The following is a 23,698-nucleotide window of genomic DNA, read 5'->3' as shown; positions in this document are numbered from 1 at the left end:
TTATTTTATGTCTTTTCAGATCAAAATTCCCTACACTTCAAAGTATTATCATATACACCATTAAAAAGAAAATAAACTCTCTCCACTTGATCAGATGTGTATGAGAAATGTTCTATTCTGAATTTAATGAGAAACCCTTATTCAAGAAACTCTGATGGACCTGAACAAGACTGTCATTTATGTTGGTTTATATTACAAGAATGTACAGAAAATTTTGGTACATGCATAAGCAATTCTTTTCAAAGCACATTTTCAAGAAGTATGAAAAAATTAGTGAATACAAAAAATGACACATTCAATGTTCCTTTCTTAGGCCAGCTATGTAATATGAACTCTGGACTGATCATAACATAAAGAGTCAAGTTAAACAGATTGTTACCGCGATAAATATAAAATATCTCAGAGCTGAAAATGTGCAAAATATCTGTTTGCCTAACTTACTTTTGTTTGTCCCATCTAGCTCCATCTAAGAAGAGACCATTTACATACACACCATCTTCAGGTGCTACAGTAGCGTCTACATCATCAGTGAGCATCTGGAAGTCAAAGGCAAGGGTGTCAATGGGAATGGTATACTTCCTGGCATAGTTCTGCTTAGCGCCAGTCAAGAAGGCCTGAGTGAAGAAGAACCCTGAGATCCAGAAGACAACTGGCTTGTTCTCATCATACCATTTCTGCAAAGATAAAGCACAGCTATGTTCATTTTGGTCTTCATTGCATCATGTAAAATATATAAATTTCCACCATGTCTATCAACCTTACCTTGCATTTGCTCATCTCATTAGCTTCTAACCAATGAATGGGCTCTCAGCTGTTACCTGCTGTATTAAATAACACAAATCAGCTTGTGGCAACACAAACTAACAAGGTCTCACTCTGTGATTTCTCCTCGATTTTTTAAAACGCAATTCTAGCTCTGTCCTTTTGGCAAGGAGCGTCCACCTCAGATGTGGGAGGTCGTGGGTTCGAACACCGAATGAATCAACCAAAGACTTAATAAAAATGGTACTAACAGCTGCCTCACTAGGCAGTCTGCATTAGGAGGTTAGTGTTAGGACTGGTCAGCCTGGTATCAGGATAATGTGACTGGGTGGGACATCATTCTACATGTCTGTAGCATGATGCCCCAGTGCTTGACATCACTATAAACTGCCACACTGCAGACATCGTAGCAATATGACTGAAACAGTTAAAAGTTACCTTAAAACTCCAAATCACACACACACAACCTTTTGGCATGGGGGCATTTTCAGTTTTTAACGAGGGCAGCTTTTATAGGAGAACAGTTTGTGTGAATATGCCGGCTTATGAGGACATCATTTTACCATAAAGATCACCCAACTCTATAAGGGTTTCTAAGATATTGGTATCAGTGAAACTTTGCATTCACTGTGGAAAAAATGATATCCAAAAATTAAATCATTTTGAGCTACTAAAGTGAAATCTTTTAACACTAATGTGACTAAACAAAAGGTATGACTTGGGACAGACCAAGTTCAATTAATTACACCTTCTGCAACCTACCTGTAGGAATTTAAGTCTCTCAAGTAGATCGTTGACATAGCTGCCCAGTGGCTTAAGTGAAGGATAGGATCTCTTGGCCCAAACAGCAGGCACCTTGCCAATAAGCAGACTGTGTGCCACCTGCTCTAACTCGGCTGACATGACTACAAGACCTTTGATAGCCTTCTGCAGGTTCTGAAGACTTGTCCTCACAATTGACAGTAATCTGGAATTCATAAAGTGTAAATTAAAATCGAATAAGATGTTCCACATATAAATTAACTACAGGTTCTGGGAGTGCCTATCATCTTTTATTATAATCTATAGAATATAATGTACATAACAATAAAAAAAATGTTAACTATTGATGAACAAAATCTGACATTGGCATTCAATATTTCTCATTCTGCATAAATGCATCAATACATTTACTGCAGGCAAATTGCTTACTTTAAATATAAATTATATAAAAATATAAATGAACAAAGATAACATCCAAAGATAATTCCCTTAATAAATTGGGTAAAAAACAGGGAAACATTTATTTCTCATCAATGAACAAATATCATCCAGTCAAACTTGTTCACAAAGGTTTTAACAAAAATGTCATTTGCATAATGCAGTCATACGGGCTGTTCAAAGACAGCATAACTCAACTGTTACACAATGCCAACCAGTAACACATAATGACAAAGCATAACTCACCTGTTACACAATGCCAGCAAACATTCAGTGAAGATGAAGACAGCATAGCTCCCCTGTTACACAATGCCAACCAGTAACGGATACAGACTTTCGATTTCTATGGAAATCACAGCTTGCTAGGCAATTATTTTTTAACTTTTTCCAAAATAGAGGCTCAGTATTATTAAGTCCTGCCGTCAGTATAGTATGCCATTTGGGGCACAATTATCAAGGGCATTTTGTATTGGAATTTCTGCAAACATGAGCAAGTGAATGGGGTAATGTATACAAGCACTCTATAATCACATTTGCACAATTACAACTCACTGCGATCAATAAACAGACATGAACATGTACCTTTAGACTCCATGGTGCACATCATATTGATTCTAAACAAACAACTTTGAGAAAAGTCAATGAAGTATAAAATATAGGTCACAGTGACCTTCTTCTGGAATGGTGTCATACATGTCACAAGGAATCTATACTGTACACAACCCAAACAGTAAGAATGGTCAAGAAACTGACCTAAAAGTGTAGCCCAATTCCTTTTATAAGATGTTTTACAAGATAAAATTGCATCAACAATGCAACTTAATGAGGAAACACCATTTTGATGCATCACAACATAACTTAAATAGGATGGATTTAAATGATTTTAAAAAATTTATTTAAAATATAGCATGAGTTATGGCATACTTGTTTTATTAATTTATCCTTTCATGTTTTCCTGGTGCTTTTTGTGTCTAAGGAAATGATTAACTTCAGAACAGCAGTTACTAAAACTGATACCAACCTCGCTTTCATCAGAGAAAAAGACATACAAATAGACAGACCTGTTAAATCTTTCCATTTCCTGGACCAATACGGTGTTCATACTCTCATTATACACCACAGGAAACTTCTTAGTGGCCATTTCCAGATCAAAATTCTTTGGCAACTGAAGAAAAGAAATGAAAAACAATTTATCCAAGTACATTTAACAATGAAACCCATCATCATACAGTAGTGAGCTTCCATTTTCCTAAATGAACCAGAGTACAAAATTCTACATGTTAGAATTTTTTAGCAGAGTACAGTGTTTACCCAAGAGCATCTTTTGTAACCATAACAATATGTGTGGTCCCCTCAAACACACATTTTGTATGAGATTACCTCTTTTGAAATGACAGATAAAGAGAGGTGGCCTCTAGTGAGAGAAAACAACTTGTAAAAATATACTATTTAGATGCTGGAACTGGTGTTCTCTCATTAGTAGTGTTCTCTCATTAGTAGTTATCCTCGGACTTTATCTTAGAAAGACCCCTGAACTATTTTAATAAAATGTTTGTAATGAACACATAACTATCAAATTCTGGAAACTGGAGAATTGACAAAAGCCTTGTAAACCAACTGATAAAAAATCTTTCACATAAAATACAAATCCATGCAATATAACAGATGCAATAATACTGAATTATGGAATTACAATCAGACCAATTTTCGGCTCAAGTTTTGCACTGACCTGCTTTCGAAAACAGAGATTGGCACTAACCTTGGACAGGATGTCTCCAGCAATTGTGTTCAGCTGTGTGTCAGTGTCACCACCAGCTGCTGCACCAGAGCCTCCAAGAGTGAGAAGAACAGAATCAAACATAAGCTTGGTTCCCTGCAACATCTTGGTGATGTCCACATTTTCATGCATGCCAAAGACCTCAGGATTTGCAATCTGGGGCAAATGCTGTTTGAAAGAAAGAAAAAAGGAGTCATAAATGAAAACTAAAAATAAATTTAAGTTAAATGGGTGTGTCTGGGTCTGGATTCTTTGAGACAAGAAGCAGGGATAGCTCTACAAAAATGAATCAGTTAATAGCTTCAGTTGTTAGGGCTTCTTATAGGCAATGCTATGAGTGAAATGTCCCATCATATCATGTTACAACTAAATAATATGCACATATCAAGATTACAGTTATGATGTCAACAAATATTTCAGCACAATGAATCATAAGAGCTTAGACTGGTCAGTCGGTCAATATTTTGTGACTAACAAACAGACTTGTTGTGGCCATAAAATTAGGGAAAACGTACAAAAAAATTTAATTAAAAAAAATCTGAAACATCTCTGCCAAGAGAAATAGTGAAAGTTTTACGTTTTACTGAAACATGATTAAAATGTAATTATTCTTGTGGTGACAAGTGTATCACATAAACACATCTTGCCACACCTTCTGTGGCATAAAGTAACTGAAAATACTAGACTCCCAATTAACATATGACAGATCTATTCCTTTCATAGAAATAGTGTGACTATCATCAGCAGAATGTAGTTTATCCCATATCTATTAACTGAATCATCAGTTTAACTGCACCTCATATTGACTAAAAATGTGAAATTCAGCCCAATCTAAAATAAATATGCCTACCTTCAAAATCAGTGACCCCATTCCTATAGCATTTTGCTCTTAAAAATAAGCTAGCTATAAAAATGAACCAATTATATTTAATTTATATCTTGTATAATTATAAGTTATCACATGGAGCAAAAAACTTGATATAATTAAATTATATAAAAACAATAGTTCTAAACTATATTTAAAGATCTAACTGTACAATCCAACATCAATTAGGATAAAGAAAACAATTTCTTCATTAATACTGAAGTATTTATCTTTAAAAAAAATTATGTTCTTGTAATGTAAAGGTTATTCCAGTAAAATATACATGTCTCCCTCAATAACATGCACACAAAAGAGTCCAAAAACATATGCCACAACATAAATGAGGGTGCAAGTTACCTCAAAAATATTAAGGCATGGACATCAAAAGTGATAAGGGTGGGTTAAAAGGTTGAATTCTTGTTTTATAATCACGGTGGGAAGAATTGTGAATAAATAACTTTTTTCTGGCAAAGATGTTTGCTTTTCTGTATAAATTACTTTTTTTAAAGATAACCAATTCCTGAAATTTTTTAAAAACATTACTCCAAAACGTTTCTACACACATCCTGTACACCAGCAAAAACATTGTATATTACGTAACTGTTTTTGTATGCGCATGTAGATACATTCTAGTGTTATTACTGATTCACAATACAGCAAGATTCTTTTTTATTTTAAAAAAGGACCTTTATTTCAAGAAACAACAATGTTGAAACTTTATATTTTATTGTTCTAATTAGTAAAATACTGATGCTGTGATTTCTCCTTCAAATACGTTCCCTGATCACATTAACGTTAGGGAATATAAGCCTGCTACCTCTCGAATCCAGCCCTACTAAAAGATGAAAATTCGTCTTTTCGGTCTATCTTATATAGACCAAAAGGCAATAACTCTTGCCCCTTACCACCGCCAGGTGTCGCTAGTTTTTAAGCTTCGCTTGTACTGATAACACATACATTATACCTCCAAACAATTCAAGCCATCTTAGCGTTAAATTGGACCATCTGAAGTTAAATTTGGATTTATTGCGTTGGACAATCATTTTTCTACTGGTTGTATACATTATTTTAACAATTTTTCTCAAAACTGAGTGACTTTGTCACCCTTACGGATTTCATTTACTGAAGACCATGTTACACACGCTATCGCGGGACTCATGTTGTTAATTAAGAGTTAACGCGACACTGACTAATTTCGCTTACGCCGTTAGTAATGGTTGTGGTATTAGTGAATTAATAACATGCTGAATTGCTAATTTGTGCTTTGTTTTCTTTTCTTGTGTCGTTTCTGTAGAAATGTCAATCAAATGCACGAAATGCAAAAAGTTCAAAGCAAAAGAAGACAACCATGACTCTTGTATTGTATGTACCAAGTGTACATCATCTATACCATGCAGCGTGTGTAATACTTGGACACAGCAAACGTGGGCTGATGTAGTCCAGAAGGCAGCAAAAGGGAGGGATAGACGGAATAAGTCAAAGAAAGATAGCATTGATGTCCTCAGTATACATCTGAAGACAGCCTCCATTGTGAGCCTTGTGGGGGGAAGTTGGAGTCCCCCCTCCCCCTAAAGTTCGTCGTTTGCAACCGTCAGCCACAGTAACATCAGCAGCAATGGAGGAAAATAATGTTGACAGGGTACAACAGTCCAACTTTGAACAGATGCGTCGTTTGGTCCCCCAATTTTAGGCTGCCCAGTAGGCGTGAGTCCCCCCGCATGTCTGAGCATGGCCTTCGGGCCTGTAAGTCAGGACGCATGGGGTTTTTACCGGATCCATCAGATCCATTTCTTTATACAACCTCTACGTCACTGGCCGTCCAACTGTCCCAGCATGGGGACCCTATTGCTAAAACGATCCAACCAAACGTGACTTACGGGGATTTTAGTGATAAATCCGTCCGTCAACCTGTACCGCCGGCAACATACCAATACTATGGCGGAGATTTTAGTGAGAAATCTGTCCATCCAGCCAGGCCATCGGAGCAGCCGGTACCGGTGATAGCAGGGCTGTCGCCAACATTCAGACCGACCACAAGTCAGACAAACCAGCCGACAGGGCCGACCGTCCATATGTTCATGGCTTATCCACAAGGTAGAGTTAGTGAGTGTTAAGGATGATGGAATCGTGTCATCTATGCCACCTGGTATGCTCTATCCAGAAATGCAAGCTATTACAGAACACGACTCGGCACACAGTGCGGGTGACGAAACTCCTGCAAATCAGCCGTACACAGATCCAACCATGGAACAGACTGAGTTTGGCTTCAAGGCGGCAGTGGAAGAAATTTATAGGGTGTTGGCAATTTCAGAATGCCCTCCACCTCCTACCACCACTCAAGACTACAAAGTTAAGGCGTCTGTAGATCTTGATGGGGAGGAAGAGACGCCGTCCTACCGGCTCCCTCCCCAGTCGGCAAAAATTAAGGAGATCAACGATCGTCTATCAGGACGAATATGTGATCCAGGGAATGCTAAGGCATTCTTTTCAGAAAGCCAAATACCAGCGACGTTCTCAGGTCACTGGTACAAAACTCATTCAGATGCCTTCAGTACGGATCTTCCGGCCCTGGACAAAAATATGGCAGCAGTTCACATGTCCGCTCCACTGTTTTACAAAGTGGACAAAAATGTGTTCCATGCCACGTCAAAGCTATTCCGGAACGTAGTCGCTACGGCTTCAATGTTAGACTTGGCTTCATTAGCCATTTTCCGACTCGCAGAAAAATCCAACAATGACCACGCTTGGGAAGCGACGGCCCGGATTGCTAGAGTTATTAACAGGGCAGCTCACCATTCCATGGCTAATGCGTTGACTGCTTCTGCCAACTTAGACCTGATATGACATGACGCATGTCTGCGGTCCACGTCGCTCAAGCCCCATCATACTCTGGCTTTACAGATGACTCCGTTTGGGTCGCCTTTACTCTTTGGAGGAAAAATTGAAGAAGTTCGGAAGCAGGCAGCTCAGGAACTGCCCCTCCAACTCGCCGCCCAGCCCTCACAGGCATTTAGAAAAAATCAGCCCCTGCCACAGCGGAGGGATGATTGGCGGACCAGGGACAAGGGATCCTTACAATCAAATGTGCAGTATAGATCCCAATCCAATGCCAGGAGACAAGTCTAATCAAGCTAGGAGGCAACCATACAGAGGCAGTAAGAAACAAAGTTTCTCCGTCTTCAAGCCTCCTAACTCTAAAAATTGTCATACCCTCTCCACCACCCGCGGACAGCCTACCTGTGGGCGGCCACCTCCTGCAATTTCAGGACCAATGGACCACCTTTTTTCCTCAGAACGATTGGGTGATCCAGGTCATTTCGGAGGGACTTCGGATTTCATTTATCCAACCCCCTCCCCTGTCCTCCTCTCCCCTCTTCACAGACGTACCGTCCGATCGGGAGAAGGATACCTTTCTACAACAGGAGATACGGTCACTCATAGAAAAACGGGCAGTGGAGATTGTGGAAAACCTGCAATCGCCGGGGTTTTATTCCAGGCTGTTTCTTATCCAGAAGGCAAACGGCAAGTTGAGGCCCATCATCGACCTGAGTCGCCTCAACCAATACATTTTACCACCAAAATTCAAGATGGAAATGGCGAGATCAATCCATCTTTCCATCCGGCGGGATGAGTATGCCATCAGTCTAGATATGACCGACGCATATTTTCACGTCCCTATCCACCCCGCGTCACGGAAATTTCTCAGATTCACTTACCGCGACGCGGTTTATTAGTTCCGGGTCCTACCTTTTGGCTTCAACATCAGCTCTTGGGCTTTTACCAAGGTTATGGATTGCATCGTCACCCTGTTCCGCTCGACTTCATCTACAGGGACAGCAGTGTACTTGGACGACATCCTCCAGAAACATATGGTAAGTTCTATTCTGCTCAAAGGCAGAAACAATCTTTTAGCACTTTTAGATCATGTAGGCTTTCTCGTGAACTGGAAAAAGTCCGATCTCCGTCCATCTCAGCGTTTTGTCCATCTGGGTATGGAGTTTCTCAACGATCTGAATCTGGTACGGCTTCCTTGCGCTCGCGTAATTCGAATCGTCGAACTCGTCGAGTCCGTTTCCAACAGGACGTGGATTTCAGCAAGAGAATTCTAGCAACTCCTCGTATTATTCAATGCGGCGGCAGACTTGATCCTGCTTGGCCGTCTTTTTTGCGTCCCTTACAAATGACGTTACTGGCACAATGGCGCCCCTTTTCAAGTCCCCTCAATCAAACAATAATGATCACGCCCGAGATATGATCATTCCTGAGTCAGTGGCACAACCCAGGTTGGCTGTCCACGGGGATTCCTCGGGAGATGCCCAAGCAGAGATAACGGTATGTACCAACGCCAGTACCTACGGTTGGGGTGCCCACCTGTTGCCGGACTTCGCTACAGTCAGCGGCACGTGGGAGCCAGGGGAGAGGCCCCTCCACATCAACCTTTTAGAAATGAGGGCTGTCATCAATGCCTTTCATTTCTGGAAGGATCAACTCTCAGGAAAAACTGTTCTCATTATGTCAGACAACTCTGTAGTGGTGACTTACCTCCTCAAAGAAGGGGGCACCTAATCACCAGACCTGTGCATTCTGATCTGGCAGTTTCTACGTTGGTGCGACAACCTCCACATCAACGTACAAATCAGACACATTCCCGGCAGACTCAATGTCTTGGCCGACACTCTATCCAGGAAAGGTCAAGTCATTCACACGGAATGGTCACTCCATTAGTCAGTCTTTCTTCGGATTTGCACACCTTGGGGACGTCCGATGATCGATCTTTTTGCGACAAGGTGGAATCGCAAGTTGCCCACCTTCGTCTCTCCGGTTCCAGACCCAGAGGCTTAGGCTGTGGACACTCTGTCAATCAGCTGGGAGGGGTTGTGGGCATTTGCCTACCCTCCCACGGTTTTGGTACCAAAAATAATCCAGAGGTTAAGGGGTCAGAACTGTCGGATGATTCTGATTGCCCCTCTCAGATGGAACAAGTCCTGGGTTACTGATCTACTCGATCTAGCAATAGATCTACCCAGGAAGATTCCAACCTGCCCAAATCTTCTCAAACAACCGTGATCACGGGTGTTCCACCCCTGCCCGGACCGTCTTCTTCTTCACGCTTGGCTCTTGTCCGGGCAGCCTTGCGAGACAAACAATTTAAACCTTCGATTGTGGAGAGAATCTCAAGAGCAAGAAGGCCCTCCACTCTGAAGGCTTATGCGGGAAAGTGGCGTGTTTTCAGGGACTGGTGCCATATCAATAACATCATCCCTTTGAGTGTCTCAATCCCTCAACTGGCCGACTTTTTTCTCTGGCTTTTCGAGGAGAAACAGTTGGCCCCAATTACTATCAAAGGCTACCGCTCCATGATATCAGACACATTCCACCATCATGGTAGATGTGATATTGGGCATAACAAAGATCTATCAGATCTTTTAGCCAATTTTGATTTCAATCGACCAAAATCCCTCACCCTGTTTCCAAAATGGAATCTGTCCTGGGGTTTTACATGGCTCAATTCAGACAAATTTGAACCTTTAGGCCACACTTCGTTAAAGCTACTATCATACAAAACATGTTTCTTGATAGCCTTAGCTTCAGCATGCAGGGCGAGCGAGTTACATGCCCTTTCCAGTGACCTGAACTTTCTTCAGTTCAGATCAGATGGTTCGGTGGTCCTCCTGACGCAGCCAGGCTTTGTAGCCAAAAATAGGTTACCATCCACTGGCAATTAAAGAATTGTCATTCGCTCGCTTTCTTCCATAGATAAATCAAGAGCAGCAGCTATGCAAGATCCTGTTCGTGCACTCAAGCACTATTTAAAACACACACAGGCGTGTCGGGACACACGTAAGTGCCTCTTTCTTCCGGTCAAAGCTGGTAAATGGGATATCACCCCTCAAGCCCTTGCTTCATGGCTGAAGTGGGTTATACGCTCAGCGTACTCTGAGGTCTCACAAGATCAGAGTCGCCTCATGAAGATTACGGCTCATGAGATTAGAGCAATCTCGGCGAGCCTGGCATTCGAACGCAATGTTTCGATCCGAGATATAATAGAAGCTGTTGGCTGGCATGCAGAGTCAACCTTCTCCAGTTTTTATCTCAGAGATTTGGCTTCTCAAAAGCAAACCCTGAATCTGGTAGGTCCGGTGTTGGCAGCCCAGATGACCACCAGACCCATTTAAAACAATCAGCACAGCCTATCAGCTTCACTGGATTCGCCAGTGAAATTTCGTAGGTAAGAAGATTTCAATAACTATCTTCTTAACCGTATATAGGGGTCACATATCACGTGACCCTAGGCTGTGTTGCTGATGAAATTAGGAGAACGGGTTATCGTTCAAATGGGGAATCCAGCCATCATTCCCTAGAAGGTACCCGGGGTGGAGGTAGGATGCTCAGCATTCCCTCCTCCTATTACTTATTCTCCTAACGTTAATGTGATCGGGGAACGTATTTGAAGGAGAAAGCAAATCTTTAGTAAATTATGTTTCTCTGAGAATACCCTTGATCACACTTGTTATTGAGTAGGATGAACCACTGATTAATGATAGACACTGTGTTGCTTGCATAATGATATTTATACATGTAACAATACTCGACTGGTCAACTGATTGTTTGGTTTGGCCCTTTGAGGCACAGTAACACAAGAAGGTTATTTAGTACTAAGGCGGTTATGCCAAGGTAGCTGTCTCAGGCAGGATTCGAACCCACACCCTAATGGTCTCAAGTCTGGCATGCAAATCACTCAGCCACCAAGGCTCCAATTGGTCAAATGAGTTGAGTTTACTTGATACACAACCATGACCATTATATATAGATAGGATTTGCATACCTCTTAACTTTTTCATTCTACCCCCTTTACAAGATGCTAATATAAAGCAGATTAATTTTTAAATAATTGGAACAATACAACAAACACTTGTATCATAGATAACACAGTTGGTACTTAATTAAGTTCTCATAGAAGTATGCAGGAATATAGCTGTGATGGTTGACTTACATTTTTCATGCTTCAGGGCTTATCACATTTATGATGATTACATTAAAACTAAATTAAAAGATAAAACCAAAACACAAATTTTCCATTACAAAACTTATTTAACTGGTATTTATTATATAAAGTGTTGCCACATGTTGGCTGAATGAAATTTTGTCATATATTGTTATTTACAGTGTACAGCAAATTATTTTATTATGAAAATTCAACAAAATATGTGACTTCTTATTAAAAGTTGAGATTTTCAATCACATTGATACAGATCTGAGGGCACTTACTTCCATTTCCAACTAATGAATGAACAGTTTATCAAGATTTAATTTGCCTAATTTTATTCTATTTTATTCATGTTCAGCAAAGGACATATTTTGGGGCATTTTTCGTAAAGAAAAATGGGATCCACACCTGCTCGTGTTATAAATGGGTCTGTGAGTTATCCAAGAATGCTAGAGCAAGAGAGTGATGTACATGGGACCCAGGGGAGTACATTCAATGTCAAGCAATCAGAAAAAGATGCAGTTTAGAATTTTGTATCATATCCGTGTGAACTCCTTGAGTAATCACAGTACCCAGTATATATTTTTAAAATATTGCTTCCCTGGGTACCATGTATGTTTAAACTGAATAGGCCAAAGAATGTTTTTGAAAGAAACCATTTTCTCCATTAAAAGCTATGACTGGCTCAAAGCCATCATTGAAAATAATCTGATTAAAATTTACCGATGAATAGACAGGAAAGTTTGGCAATATATATATTTGTAATGCTTACATTCATTAAAACACAAAGTCCGTCATGTGATGTAAAAGATGTATGACATGACAAGTTAACCATGTGAAATGATGTTTTAACCTTGTTGACCGAGCTTGTGAAATACAATCAAAGGACAATTCAATGTCATTAACAAAACAAATAAAAGCAACAGCATTTGTATTTTTTTAATGTTCAAATAAACTTATCTATTTCTAAATTATTTTTTTAAAAATCCATTACTGACACATAATTTGTTTTTTGAGAAATCATGTGTTAAGAAGAAAAGGGAATTTGAATCCCTAGATAAAGCTAACAGCCTTATAATAGTTAAATATTGGTATTTATCTTGATTGATTGAGCTACGATTTATAAACTGGATATAGCAGCTTAGAATTTAATCAAAATTAACAAGAAGCTTGAAAGCTGGATTTTCCATTTAATATAGTGCTATTATTAGTGATGCATGTTATGCATTAGTAGATGGTAACAAGTCATATAAGTTACAACTTAGTTTCAAATGTTTGGTCAATGCCCACTAAGAGTGCTGATTTAGTTTTGAGCTAAAATAACCTCCCAGTGTAATATTTACCTTAATGAATTCTACATAATCGTCATAGCTCATCTTTGGAGGTACGTAGTAAATGCCACTGCTGGAGAACTTATATTTGGGGTCAATCAGGATGTTGGGATTGTAGAAGTCGTCCAGAATTGTGAGGAGACAGCGACGATCCCAGTCATCTGTCACACGACCTCCGTAGTTGCACTCTCCTGTCATATAGCTGAGTGCATCAAATGGGACTTCATCATATTCATTAACAAACATCTGGAACAGAGTTCAATACAAACTGATTAAAGCAAGTTCTTCCATAATCCATGAACTTTTTCTTTACTATAAGACACCAACTGACAGAAAATTATTTTAATTCCAAAGTTTAATTTATCATACTGGCTGGAAGCATATCAATTTACTATTCTGAAAAATAAAAAAAAAACAAAGTTATAAAAAAATATCCATAAAGATATAGTTCACTTCATAATAACATCCCTAATCAATGATCTGGGGTTTAAATTGAAGCACTTCCTTACTAATAAACAACCAGTTAATTTTAATTGATGCGTAACAAAGAATTTGTTGGAAATTATAATGGCATTATTAAAACTGAGCATTTTGCATTACGTCAACGTATCCTCAATGAACAACAAGCCATTTACTTTTTTGAAAATTAATATATTCCTAAGTTGAAATATGTCTAACTTTGGCAATACTGTGATTAAATTGAAAGGGCAATTTACACATTATAATTGAGTCATATATTCTGTTTTTCAAATGTTCCATCTGCTTTGTTATCTATCCTTTTATTTTTATCATAAATAATTCCATAGATTTACTAAGCACAAATCAGAAAAAATATAAATATATGTAAATTAAAAAAGCAGATGACATTTAGAATGACATATTTTTTTCTTCACAAATTAAAGTGACCCATTCCATGCAAACTGTTCATCTGGGAAAGATACATAAAATTTAATTGCACTACCATTTAAGAGAATGCAATTAAACACATTAGGGCTGTTCTATTTAAACATACATGGTACCCAGGGAAGGCAGTTTTTAAAAAAATATATATGCCAGGGTACTTTGATTTCAAAGAGTTCATATTAAAATGATAATAAAATCCTAATTTGCATCTACGGGTGAGTAGCCCACTTTAAAAGCACCTTCCCTGAGTCCCATGTATGTTTTAATGGAACAGCCCTTATAACATATATAATTTTTGTATTCATTTTCTCATTATCTTGTGCAGAACAACACATTTAATACGAACATCTATGAACCTAATAAAATTATGGTTTTTTTTCAATAATCTTTTATGTTCATCTTATTTTGTATCCACAACCATAAGTGGGTAAGTGAATTCACTTTGTACTACCATACCAGTTTATAAACCGAGTCTAACTGCAAACAACGTAGACCCTGCCCTGCTGTTGTATAGCACATATGCAGATCAGGGTATAAGTTGTTTGTTCTACTGATTACTTCTAACAAACTGCAGTGACCCAGATCTGCCAGCACATTATGTGATGGCAGATCTATGTGAAATCTGCAGTTGGACTCAATTTATATGTGTGTATATATGGTAACTATAAAGTCATTGCCAACTGTGTTTGCATTCTAACTGTATTTTGTATTGTCATTTTATACTTTCCACTCATGAGACATCTATAACAAACACTGATCATGACATATTAATTAATGAATGTTAAATAATAAATGATTAGTTTATTAAGTAAACAGACTTGGCTCTAGCATACATTTCACATATTTCTATTTCTTACTGTGTTTGATTCATTCACATTTTTTTTCTTCTCACCTGACACTGTCGGATTGAGATTCGGAGATCTGACTCATTAAAACCATATGGGATATTCCAGCCCATAGGACCAAACTTGCGACGCTCCTGCACAATGGCATGGAAGAAGCAGAGGCCAAATAGTAACTTCTCAAATACCTGTAATCAGAAAAATAAAGGCAATCATTAGTGTCATATGCACACTTTCCCCATGTCACTAAACTGAGGAATATATTAACTTCAACAAAGATTTGTGTTAAGATTACATTTTGTTTTCTTTATATAAAAAAACAACAAGTATATTGTCTAATAAAATAGTGACATATATGTACACCAATTACTTCAGCATTTGAATTACATGCATGCATATATCATGAATACCACACGTAGAAATTTGTAGGTGCTACACTATTCTGATAACATATTTAAAAATATAATTATGATGCACTCAATCAAAAATATAAATGAAAATTCCATTTAAAAAATGTTGAACTTTTGGCAAGGAAAGAGAAGTGGGTAGACAGATTATTTATTAAATATTTTAATAGTAAATACATTAAAATTTATCAAAATGTAACGTCATTTACTGAGCAACGATGCAAGTAAGAAATTCTGGCAAGACACACAGATACCATATTGGACGATTACATGTAGAATCCAAAACCCTTAAGCAAAATACAATCAAGTTTTGAATGGTGTTGTAATTACATTCTTTTCTTTCCAATGTCTACATTCTACATACTGTAAAAGGATAAATCCTGTTTTTATGCTTTACCAATCAAGTAATTAATACATTTTTTTTAAAGAAAACAACTCTTGAAGTAGTTTGCATTTTTAAGGTATTCTCTGCATGATGACCCATTATGGGGAAAATTATAATTTACGTACTGATTTTTTTAAATCAATTCTGGTACTATATTGTCAAGACATTTAAAAAAAATTAATGTAAGGAAAAAAGTGTTGAAATACCGCTTCTTTTCCTTTACATCCACTGAAAAAGACAGGGTCGCTGATAGGGTCATTGAGGTAGGACTGTAGGATGTTCTGTCTCAATCCAGTAGGAGGCTCATTAGTCATTTTGACTCCATTCTGTAGCACTGTTACTGGGAACTGTAATGACCATTATTTTAACTGTCAGAAAAGTTAAAGGTATCTGAATATGTTCCTATATATGTGTAAGAAAGTTTGTCCAATGTGAGAGCCATATGGGACATATCATATATACTCAATATAAGCCAAATCCAACTGCAAGCAAAGAAGCCCCTGATCTGCCATCACATAATGCACTGGCAGATCAGGTTCTATGTTGTTTGTTCTACTGATTACCCCTAACAAAATGTTTAGACCCAGATTTCCTGGGACACTATGCAATAAAGATCATGGTCAATGCAGTTTGCAGTTGGATTCAACTGAGTACATATTGTACCTCTCTCACATGCATTTACACTGTCCTACTATACTGTGTTATAATTATGCTTCCTATGTCAATGACATCCCCTATGCTTATAGTTGTACATGTCCACAATGAAAATGATTCAACTGGAATGCAGAAAAACTTTCTAGTTCATTAACAAGCTTTTTGTTGTAAAACAAATTCTTACGCCCAATTTGATGAAGTAAAATATTCCTAATTTTCATTTTTACTGTATTAAGGAAATTAAATGAAACAAAACCAGAACCACTGACCTATGGGAAGCTACTGGCATGCTTTCTCACATATCAATATTTGCCTAGCCCAAGACTCGAACCCATGTGGACAGGGGTGAGATGCCAGTGATCTGTACAAGCGAGTGACTTAGACTATTCACCCACTCCCCCAGTGAAAACTTCCATACTTATCTAAGGATGTTGTACGTACCCTGTCTGAGGGGTAGCTGGTGAGCCAGAGACGGAAGTCAGGATTAGTGGTGTCAGGAGTGAAGTCTTCACAGATCTTTTCTAGTGATGTCATCCAGGACACTGCCAGGTGACAGTTCTGTAGCATAACCCAGGTCCCTTCCTTACGTGCCAGCTCAATCATCTTAGCAGCAATGGGACCCTGTTTAAATAGAAAGTTATTTTGCTTTTTTCAGAAGTTAATACTTTTCATTCTAATATGAAAGCGAATTACAACATTAACTGCTGTGAATTCACTATTTTCGACTGGGTACCAACTTTTTCCGTTGAGTATCAATTTTCATGGATTTCATGGTTACTATAAACCACAAATTTAAATACCCAATGAACATTATTTCTACTGTGCAAACAATTAGACTATTCCAAAATCACGAATTCAAGCACCAGTAACAATGTCATTATTTGTAAAACCACAAAAATTGATACAATAAAACCTGTCTTGTGAGACCACCCCTTCTGCCAACAAATAGCAGTATCTTGAGACAGGTGGTTTCCCAGCACAACTATGTGCAAAATGATAGTTTTCAGGCTTAAGAAGAAAAATACCCACCACTATTTTACAAACATTTTTATTCCTTATTCATAGTTATTGTTAAAATGCTGCATTAATTTTATCTCAGATAACTGTATAACAACAATATTTATATCATAAAATATTTATATTTATATTTGAAGAATAGGTGCACATGTATTAACGTATGAATTGTAAACTTAACTTCGGTAATATTTATTTATCTGGTCCATAATTTAACTAAAAAAAACAGCATAAGAATTAAACCATTAGCTATGATAAAGCTTATTCCTCTCATGTATGAATTTGTGGTTTTTATCGGAATTTTGGTAAATATGGAACACATCTGTACCAATGAAATTATTTAAAAAAATAACCAATCCAAAAACAAAATGAATTTATTGAGAGACAAAAGTTAAAGGCTTTTTTCACTGGTGATATCTAGTTTACGGCCTGTTATATATGATGCTACCTGCATGACCTGTACGTTTTAGAAAACCACCAGCCAAACTAAACTTTTATTTTGTTTAAAACAAACTCTCCTAAGTGGTAAAGTTTAAAAAGGGTTAAATAGAAAGGACAGCATCTTTGTCTTCACTCTTGTGATGTAGTCATTCATAGCATTGTTGATTAATACACTCTGAATCTTGCCTCCAGACCCACCTAAGCAGTTATGATTTAAAAGGATTAGATAAAGGTCAGTGGTATTTATATTTTGTTTTCCAATGCATTCATACATAACAGTGTTGAAATATTTATTTTGGCTAAAAAATCTTGCTTACTGGTCATGATCTGCAAGTGGTCGCTCAAGACAGTGCATTTATATAATAAAATTGACCTGAACATGACAATTTTAGTTGTAAATGACAGGTGGTAGCTCATAGCAGAGGTCACTCAAGACAGGTTTGACTGTACCTATAAAAGAATGAATTCACTGAATTGTATTTAGCCAGGCATCCAAATTTAATCGTGGAAATAAGTAACACTGCAAAACTCAAACTCTTTCAGCAAATTAAAGTGCGTCAAAATTTCTTCGACTTTATGCTGAAGTTGCAGTTTCTTAAACAAAAATGATTTATAAACATGACAAATAATATTTATGAAAATGGAAGTTACTAGTGAAAACAATGTAATGATCTGGCTTTGTCTTCTACTCTGTATCAATTTATATATATGGATGAAGGATGGAACATTTACTAAATTAGCGAATTCGACATATATGCTGCATCAACTAACAGACAAGCAAATGTGGTATATTGTGGATTCAACAAGGAAACTATTATTAATACAACATTTATCACTGTAAATACTATGATCTGAGATGGATACATTTAGATAATCATTAACCTGTAGAAAGCTTATCATCAGTATCTCATATGTAGAAGATTTTTGTAAATGTGCTGACCCTAAAAATGGGACACTGTATTATCTGAAAACTGTGTTTATAGGTGACTGTATTATGTGGACATGCCTTTAAGGGAAAAAACCGAACTCCTTAGATAGGTGGGATTCAAAAACAGGTATTGTCACAAGCTACGGATAAAAGTCTGCTGCACTCTCTTATTATCTATGACTGCCTGCAGTAAGTTTTCATTGCTTCTTGTGAATATGCATACTCTTGCTGAACCAATCACTATGAGGACAAATACAATTTTCTTGTAATGTTGACCTAACATGAGCTTTCATGTTGGTTGCATGAGTCAATCAACGTTTCTCTTCCAAATGCAGTAACTTACTGATCATCTGAAAGGGTACTTTTACTGACGTGCAGGAGGTCATTATATTATGTTGTTGACAATATATTTCTGTTATTATATTTTCATAAAAACTAGATGTTGCTGCAGGAAGTGACAGGTGAAAAAAGAGCATAGTTGACTGTTGCAAGCAATGACACATGAAAAAAGAGCATAGTGGATTGTTGCTTGTCGCTTGCAACAGTTGCAATACCTGTCCCTGTCCAAGGGAAATAGAGTTTAGCTTGTTTCCACCGAAGCCCTTGTCGTCAGCAAACTTGAGAAGTGCCATTGTTGGATCTGCCCCTGGGGACAGGACAAAAATCAATGGGGCACAGCTGTTGGAGTCATTGTAACTTTTAGCCAGGTCAAAAGGTGGAGGCTCCACAAACTTCTTGCCCAGTTTGTTCTGCACAAATACAGTGATGGCTGGGATAACCTGCACAAAGGAGTATTAAAAACTTGAAACATTTTTGAAAGAATGTTGAAAATAATATTAAAATCATGAATTCCTTTTGTAAAATGGGTCAAGATTATTAAAAAAATATTGCTACTAACTTATCTTATTGAAAATAATGTGTACTCCAAATGCGAATATCATGGAGTCGTATCTGTCATCACATAATACATTGGCAGATAAGGATCTATGGGTAGAGATGACTAATTCAGTTCCCATACACTACAATGTAAATGTTTGGCCAAAGTAATGTACATCTATGGCAAGATTGGCATATCCTGTTTATATCTTATGAATGATCTATCCGAAAGGAATCTTTTAAAACGATGAAAATGGTATGTTGCATGACTCATTTTTGAAGAAAAAAAATCCCTTGTAGTTTCCAAGTATAAAAATCCATCCCAGTGAGATCTACCCATTTACATCTATCCAATAGTACCTGTGTAGTGACAGTGAAAATAAAAAATTCTTTTAGCGTCAAGCCAACCTATTTGTACAATTTACCCATATGCCAGTTTCTTCTGTAAAATTATGTTAAGTTTTTTTCCCAGTAATGATTGTCCTCCTTTGAGGATGGAAGAGTAATAAACTACCTCACTAACTGTCTGAGAAGCAAACAATTCTGTCTGGTAATTTGCCTAAATAACCTTGATTAAGATTTATTACAATTTACTAATTAAAAACAAATTTTCAAATGCATTTGCCATGAGAATAAATAAATTTAAAATTGGCTATTTCTGAAAAGAAACAACAGAAGACAAATCTATGGAAGTGGAGACGGTACTCCGTGGGACACCAGTATACTAGATTTCAAACCTATCCAACACCCTCTATCAGAGAAAATCAGCACTTCTATTTCTTTCCTCTACCTACAATGTAGCTAGAAGAGATCCAAGAAAAAAAAACTGGTCAACCTGGTTAAAGAAAGTCAAGAAGCTAAGCATTTGCTACTTTCCAACTATATCCTCTCTTTCAACAAAGATACCAGGAAATGTATTCTCCAATTGCACAGAATTTGAATCCTTGTGAAACAGCATCCTAAGTGATAACTAAAAGAAAATCACCAGCTGCTCTTCTACCCACACACTTAATAACGTTGACGGGTAAAAAGCAACCAATCAAATGGGGAAGAAAAACCTAAAAAGTACAAAAGCCACATTGAAATGCATTCTAAGTTCTACCAATCTAAATATGGAGTTCCTCTCTTTATTTATGACAAAGCCAATCAAATGAAATAAGATGACCCAGACCTAACGCAAACCAACCTGATACACCAGAAACCAAAATAACAGTTACAGGGGAAAGAAAAAAGGAAAAAAAAAACACCCAGGAAAAAGCTTAAGCATGAGGTTCAAGGCAATTTAGCAAATATCATTAAGTCTTCTGATACAGACAATAATTTGTATGTCTCTTTGTCATTAACCTTTCAAATTTTCCTTTAAACAGTTCTCACAATCTCACAATACTCTCTTAAATAAGTGCTTATTCTTCAGCATCAAGCTGACAGAGTCAAGCTAATAAAAATTTAATTTTTTTCTATGTATATGGTTGAAACTTTTCTTCCATGAATCATTAAACCAAGAAATGAAACTGACTCTTGTGATGAAGAAATAACTGACTTTGCCAAAAGCCCACTTGGTCACCACCAACCCATAAGTAAATGACTGTTAATCTTTCTGTAAGCTTGTTAAACATTCCTTATTGAAATTCAAACTGGTAACCTCATAACAGAAGAAACACAGGCTCTCTTTGAACTACACAATAACAAAACTATTGTTATTAAAAAAGCATAAAAAGGCCCTTCCTAATTTATTAATCATAAACACTAATTATTACAAATAAAAAGCACTAAGAAAGTAAAATGACAACAACAACTATATCAAAGTTAGGAATGACCTAACTGAAATACAAATAATGGATCAAAATCATTTAAACCAAATATACAATAAAGAAGAACTTGACAATATCTTTTTTAAATGAATTTATTAACGTAAAATCATATGTCTAGGCTTTACCTTCTTTTCAAGATGCATACAAACTTGGTTCATGGAAAAATTCCCTAAGAGACCTATTAATAACTCTCCTACTGAAAAAAAACAGCAATCTAGGTGAGAACCACATCAAAGCCATTTGTTAATTCCATCCCTTCTACTGACTGCTCATTTTGTAGAAAAATGAGTAAATCCAAAATTTTCAAAAGCACATATTACAAACTCAAATATATTTCGAACTGAAGAAGTCACTGAACCAATCATAATGAAGTTAAATTACTCACTTGTTCAACTTTTGGTAAGCAATACATATGTGAGACTAAAAGAGGGAATTTCAAGTTAGAGTATGGGTGTCTGTGTATGTGTGATTTGGATTTTTAACTTAGCTTTAACAATTTTTCAGTCATATCCCTATGATGTCTGCAGTGTGACAGTTTATAGTGATGTCTAGCACTAGGGCATCATGCCGTAGTCACATTATTCCACCCAGTCACATTATCCTGACACCAGGCCGACCAGTCCTAACACTAATCTCTTAATGCTGAGCGCCAACCGAGGCAGCTGTTAGTACCATTTTTATAAGTCTTTGGTATGACTTGGCCACGGTTCATACCTGGAACCTCCCAAGTCTTAGGCAGACGCTGTAACCACTAGGCCACTGGAGCAGTCCTTCAAGTTAGAAATAATGGATATCTGTGCATTGAGAGATGGCCCTGTATAAATACCTCAACCTACCGAACCACAACATGGATACCAGAAAATAGGAATTATTTTGTCTGACCCTGAATGGCCTAGTAGTAACAGCACACATAAAGAGAATATTTTTCAATACACTCTATCCATTTGGGATCAATGTCCACATTTAATTGGTAGTTTTCTTGCATTTCTTTATTAAAGAAAAATAGTACATGATGTCTTTTAAAGCCAAAGATGAATTCATCTTCACCAATCCAAGCCGCTCCATTAAAATACAGGAAAATAGAACTAAAGATGCAAACCCCACTCTAAAATGTGATGTCATGTCACTGTAAATTGTGATGTCATATCACTGTAAAATGTGATGTCATATCACTGTAAAATGTGATTCATATCACTGTAAATTGTGATGTTATATCACCGTAAAATGTGATGTCATATCATTGTAAATTGTGATGCCATATCACTGTAAACTGTGATGAATTTATATACAGCTAACCCCTGACTAATGTGATAACTGAATTCCCAAGAGAGGTCCCTCACCTCAAAATCACATAACTCAAAATATGTGGTTTCACTGCCTTTAAATTCCATTGAAAAATAAATTCAGATAACTTTAATATCATTAATTTTAGCCTTTTATAAATCTTAATTATTTTTGTTTTAGTCAAATAATTTCATTATGTTTTAGTCTTCACTAAAAAAAACAAATTAAAAAAAATCATATGAAATTGCATTAATGTAAAATTTGTGCAAGTTCAAATTGTGTAAGTCAGCATATACTTGTTCACTCTAAATCATTATGACTTATAATGTTGAAAATAAAACAACAGTCATGGATAATCACCTGTAAGTCATTAAGATGAATGTATACAAAAGCTGTCCATCATAAAGGTGTCAGTCAATGTCTGACCGAAACAATTAAATCCATCTACACAAAAATAATGCCTTTAATAATGCATAAAATAAGTATCTTTATAACCTTTTGCAAAATACATTTTTTATCAATGTAACTAAATTATGTAAAAGCAATTAGGTTGTATAAATTAACTGTATGAATTATGTTTGCCCAGTATTATGCAATGTTGCAGTCATTTGGATGCAGGATGTACACACCTTATCAGGCCTGATGCAGCGAAGAATGACCATTTTCTGCATCTCATTTAGTGTAGAGTTGAATGGTTCTGGAAGATCTTCAAGATGGGGGTCCTTTGAATTGTAATAATCCTTCCACTTGTCAACGTTGTGCACCAAATGCTCCCTGTGATCACATTAATGAAACAAGTTTTACCATAACTTTCAATAATACTTTTTTTTCATACCAGTCTAACTCTCACTTTCCAGTAAATAAATTTATAAGTTTCATTTACCGTATTTACTTGCGTATAAGCCCTTTAGCGTATATGCCGACCCCCAAACTGAACAGGTATAAACACTAAAAAGTGCATGACCCACGTATGACAATCCTCTGGGTAGTTTAAGAGGAGTAATGATAACAAACATGCACTAATGGAAGGAGGGATATATGATGGACAACAGACCATCCCATATGCTCCTCTGGTCTATGACCAGTACAGGGGAAAATGTATACTGGTAGCACCTACTCTACAAAATCCCCAATGGATAGAATTTTTAATTTACAACTAATATAGGTTATGCCCCCTTCCAATCACAGTCAGCATAATACCATCATGTGACCAATCTCATGGGTTATGTC

At 36.9% G+C, this 23,698-nt stretch overlaps 1 protein-coding gene across 4 annotated transcripts in view; it reads right to left on the bottom strand.

Moving 5' to 3' along the window:
- LOC149803885 (dynein axonemal heavy chain 12-like) overlaps window positions 1–23,698 on the bottom strand; it is a 147,478-nt gene that overhangs the window by 1,585 nt on the left and 122,195 nt on the right. For all 4 annotated transcript variants that reach the window (XM_089953696.1, XM_089953697.1, XM_089953694.1 and 1 more), the window contains 10 exons: window positions 23,098–23,242; window positions 19,052–19,276; window positions 16,556–16,735; window positions 15,667–15,807; window positions 14,719–14,856; window positions 12,936–13,169; window positions 3,722–3,907; window positions 3,024–3,127; window positions 1,525–1,729; window positions 442–674 (listed from right to left, as the gene is read on the bottom strand). In XM_089953696.1, the coding sequence (XP_089809822.1) occupies window positions 442–674; window positions 1,525–1,729; window positions 3,024–3,127; window positions 3,722–3,907; window positions 12,936–13,169; window positions 14,719–14,856; window positions 15,667–15,807; window positions 16,556–16,735; window positions 19,052–19,276; window positions 23,098–23,242 (1,791 nt within the window). The remainder of the gene's footprint in view (window positions 1–441; window positions 675–1,524; window positions 1,730–3,023; window positions 3,128–3,721; window positions 3,908–12,935; window positions 13,170–14,718; window positions 14,857–15,666; window positions 15,808–16,555; window positions 16,736–19,051; window positions 19,277–23,097; window positions 23,243–23,698) is intronic.

The sequence above is a fragment of the Sinohyriopsis cumingii genome, chromosome 3 (genome assembly GCF_028554795.1).
Source record: "Sinohyriopsis cumingii isolate HCF-2022 chromosome 3, ASM2855479v2, whole genome shotgun sequence".
Lineage (NCBI taxonomy): Eukaryota > Metazoa > Mollusca > Bivalvia > Unionida > Unionidae > Sinohyriopsis > Sinohyriopsis cumingii.
Note: the sequence above shows the minus strand (reverse complement) of the source record. Positions and strands in the feature narration are given on the sequence as shown.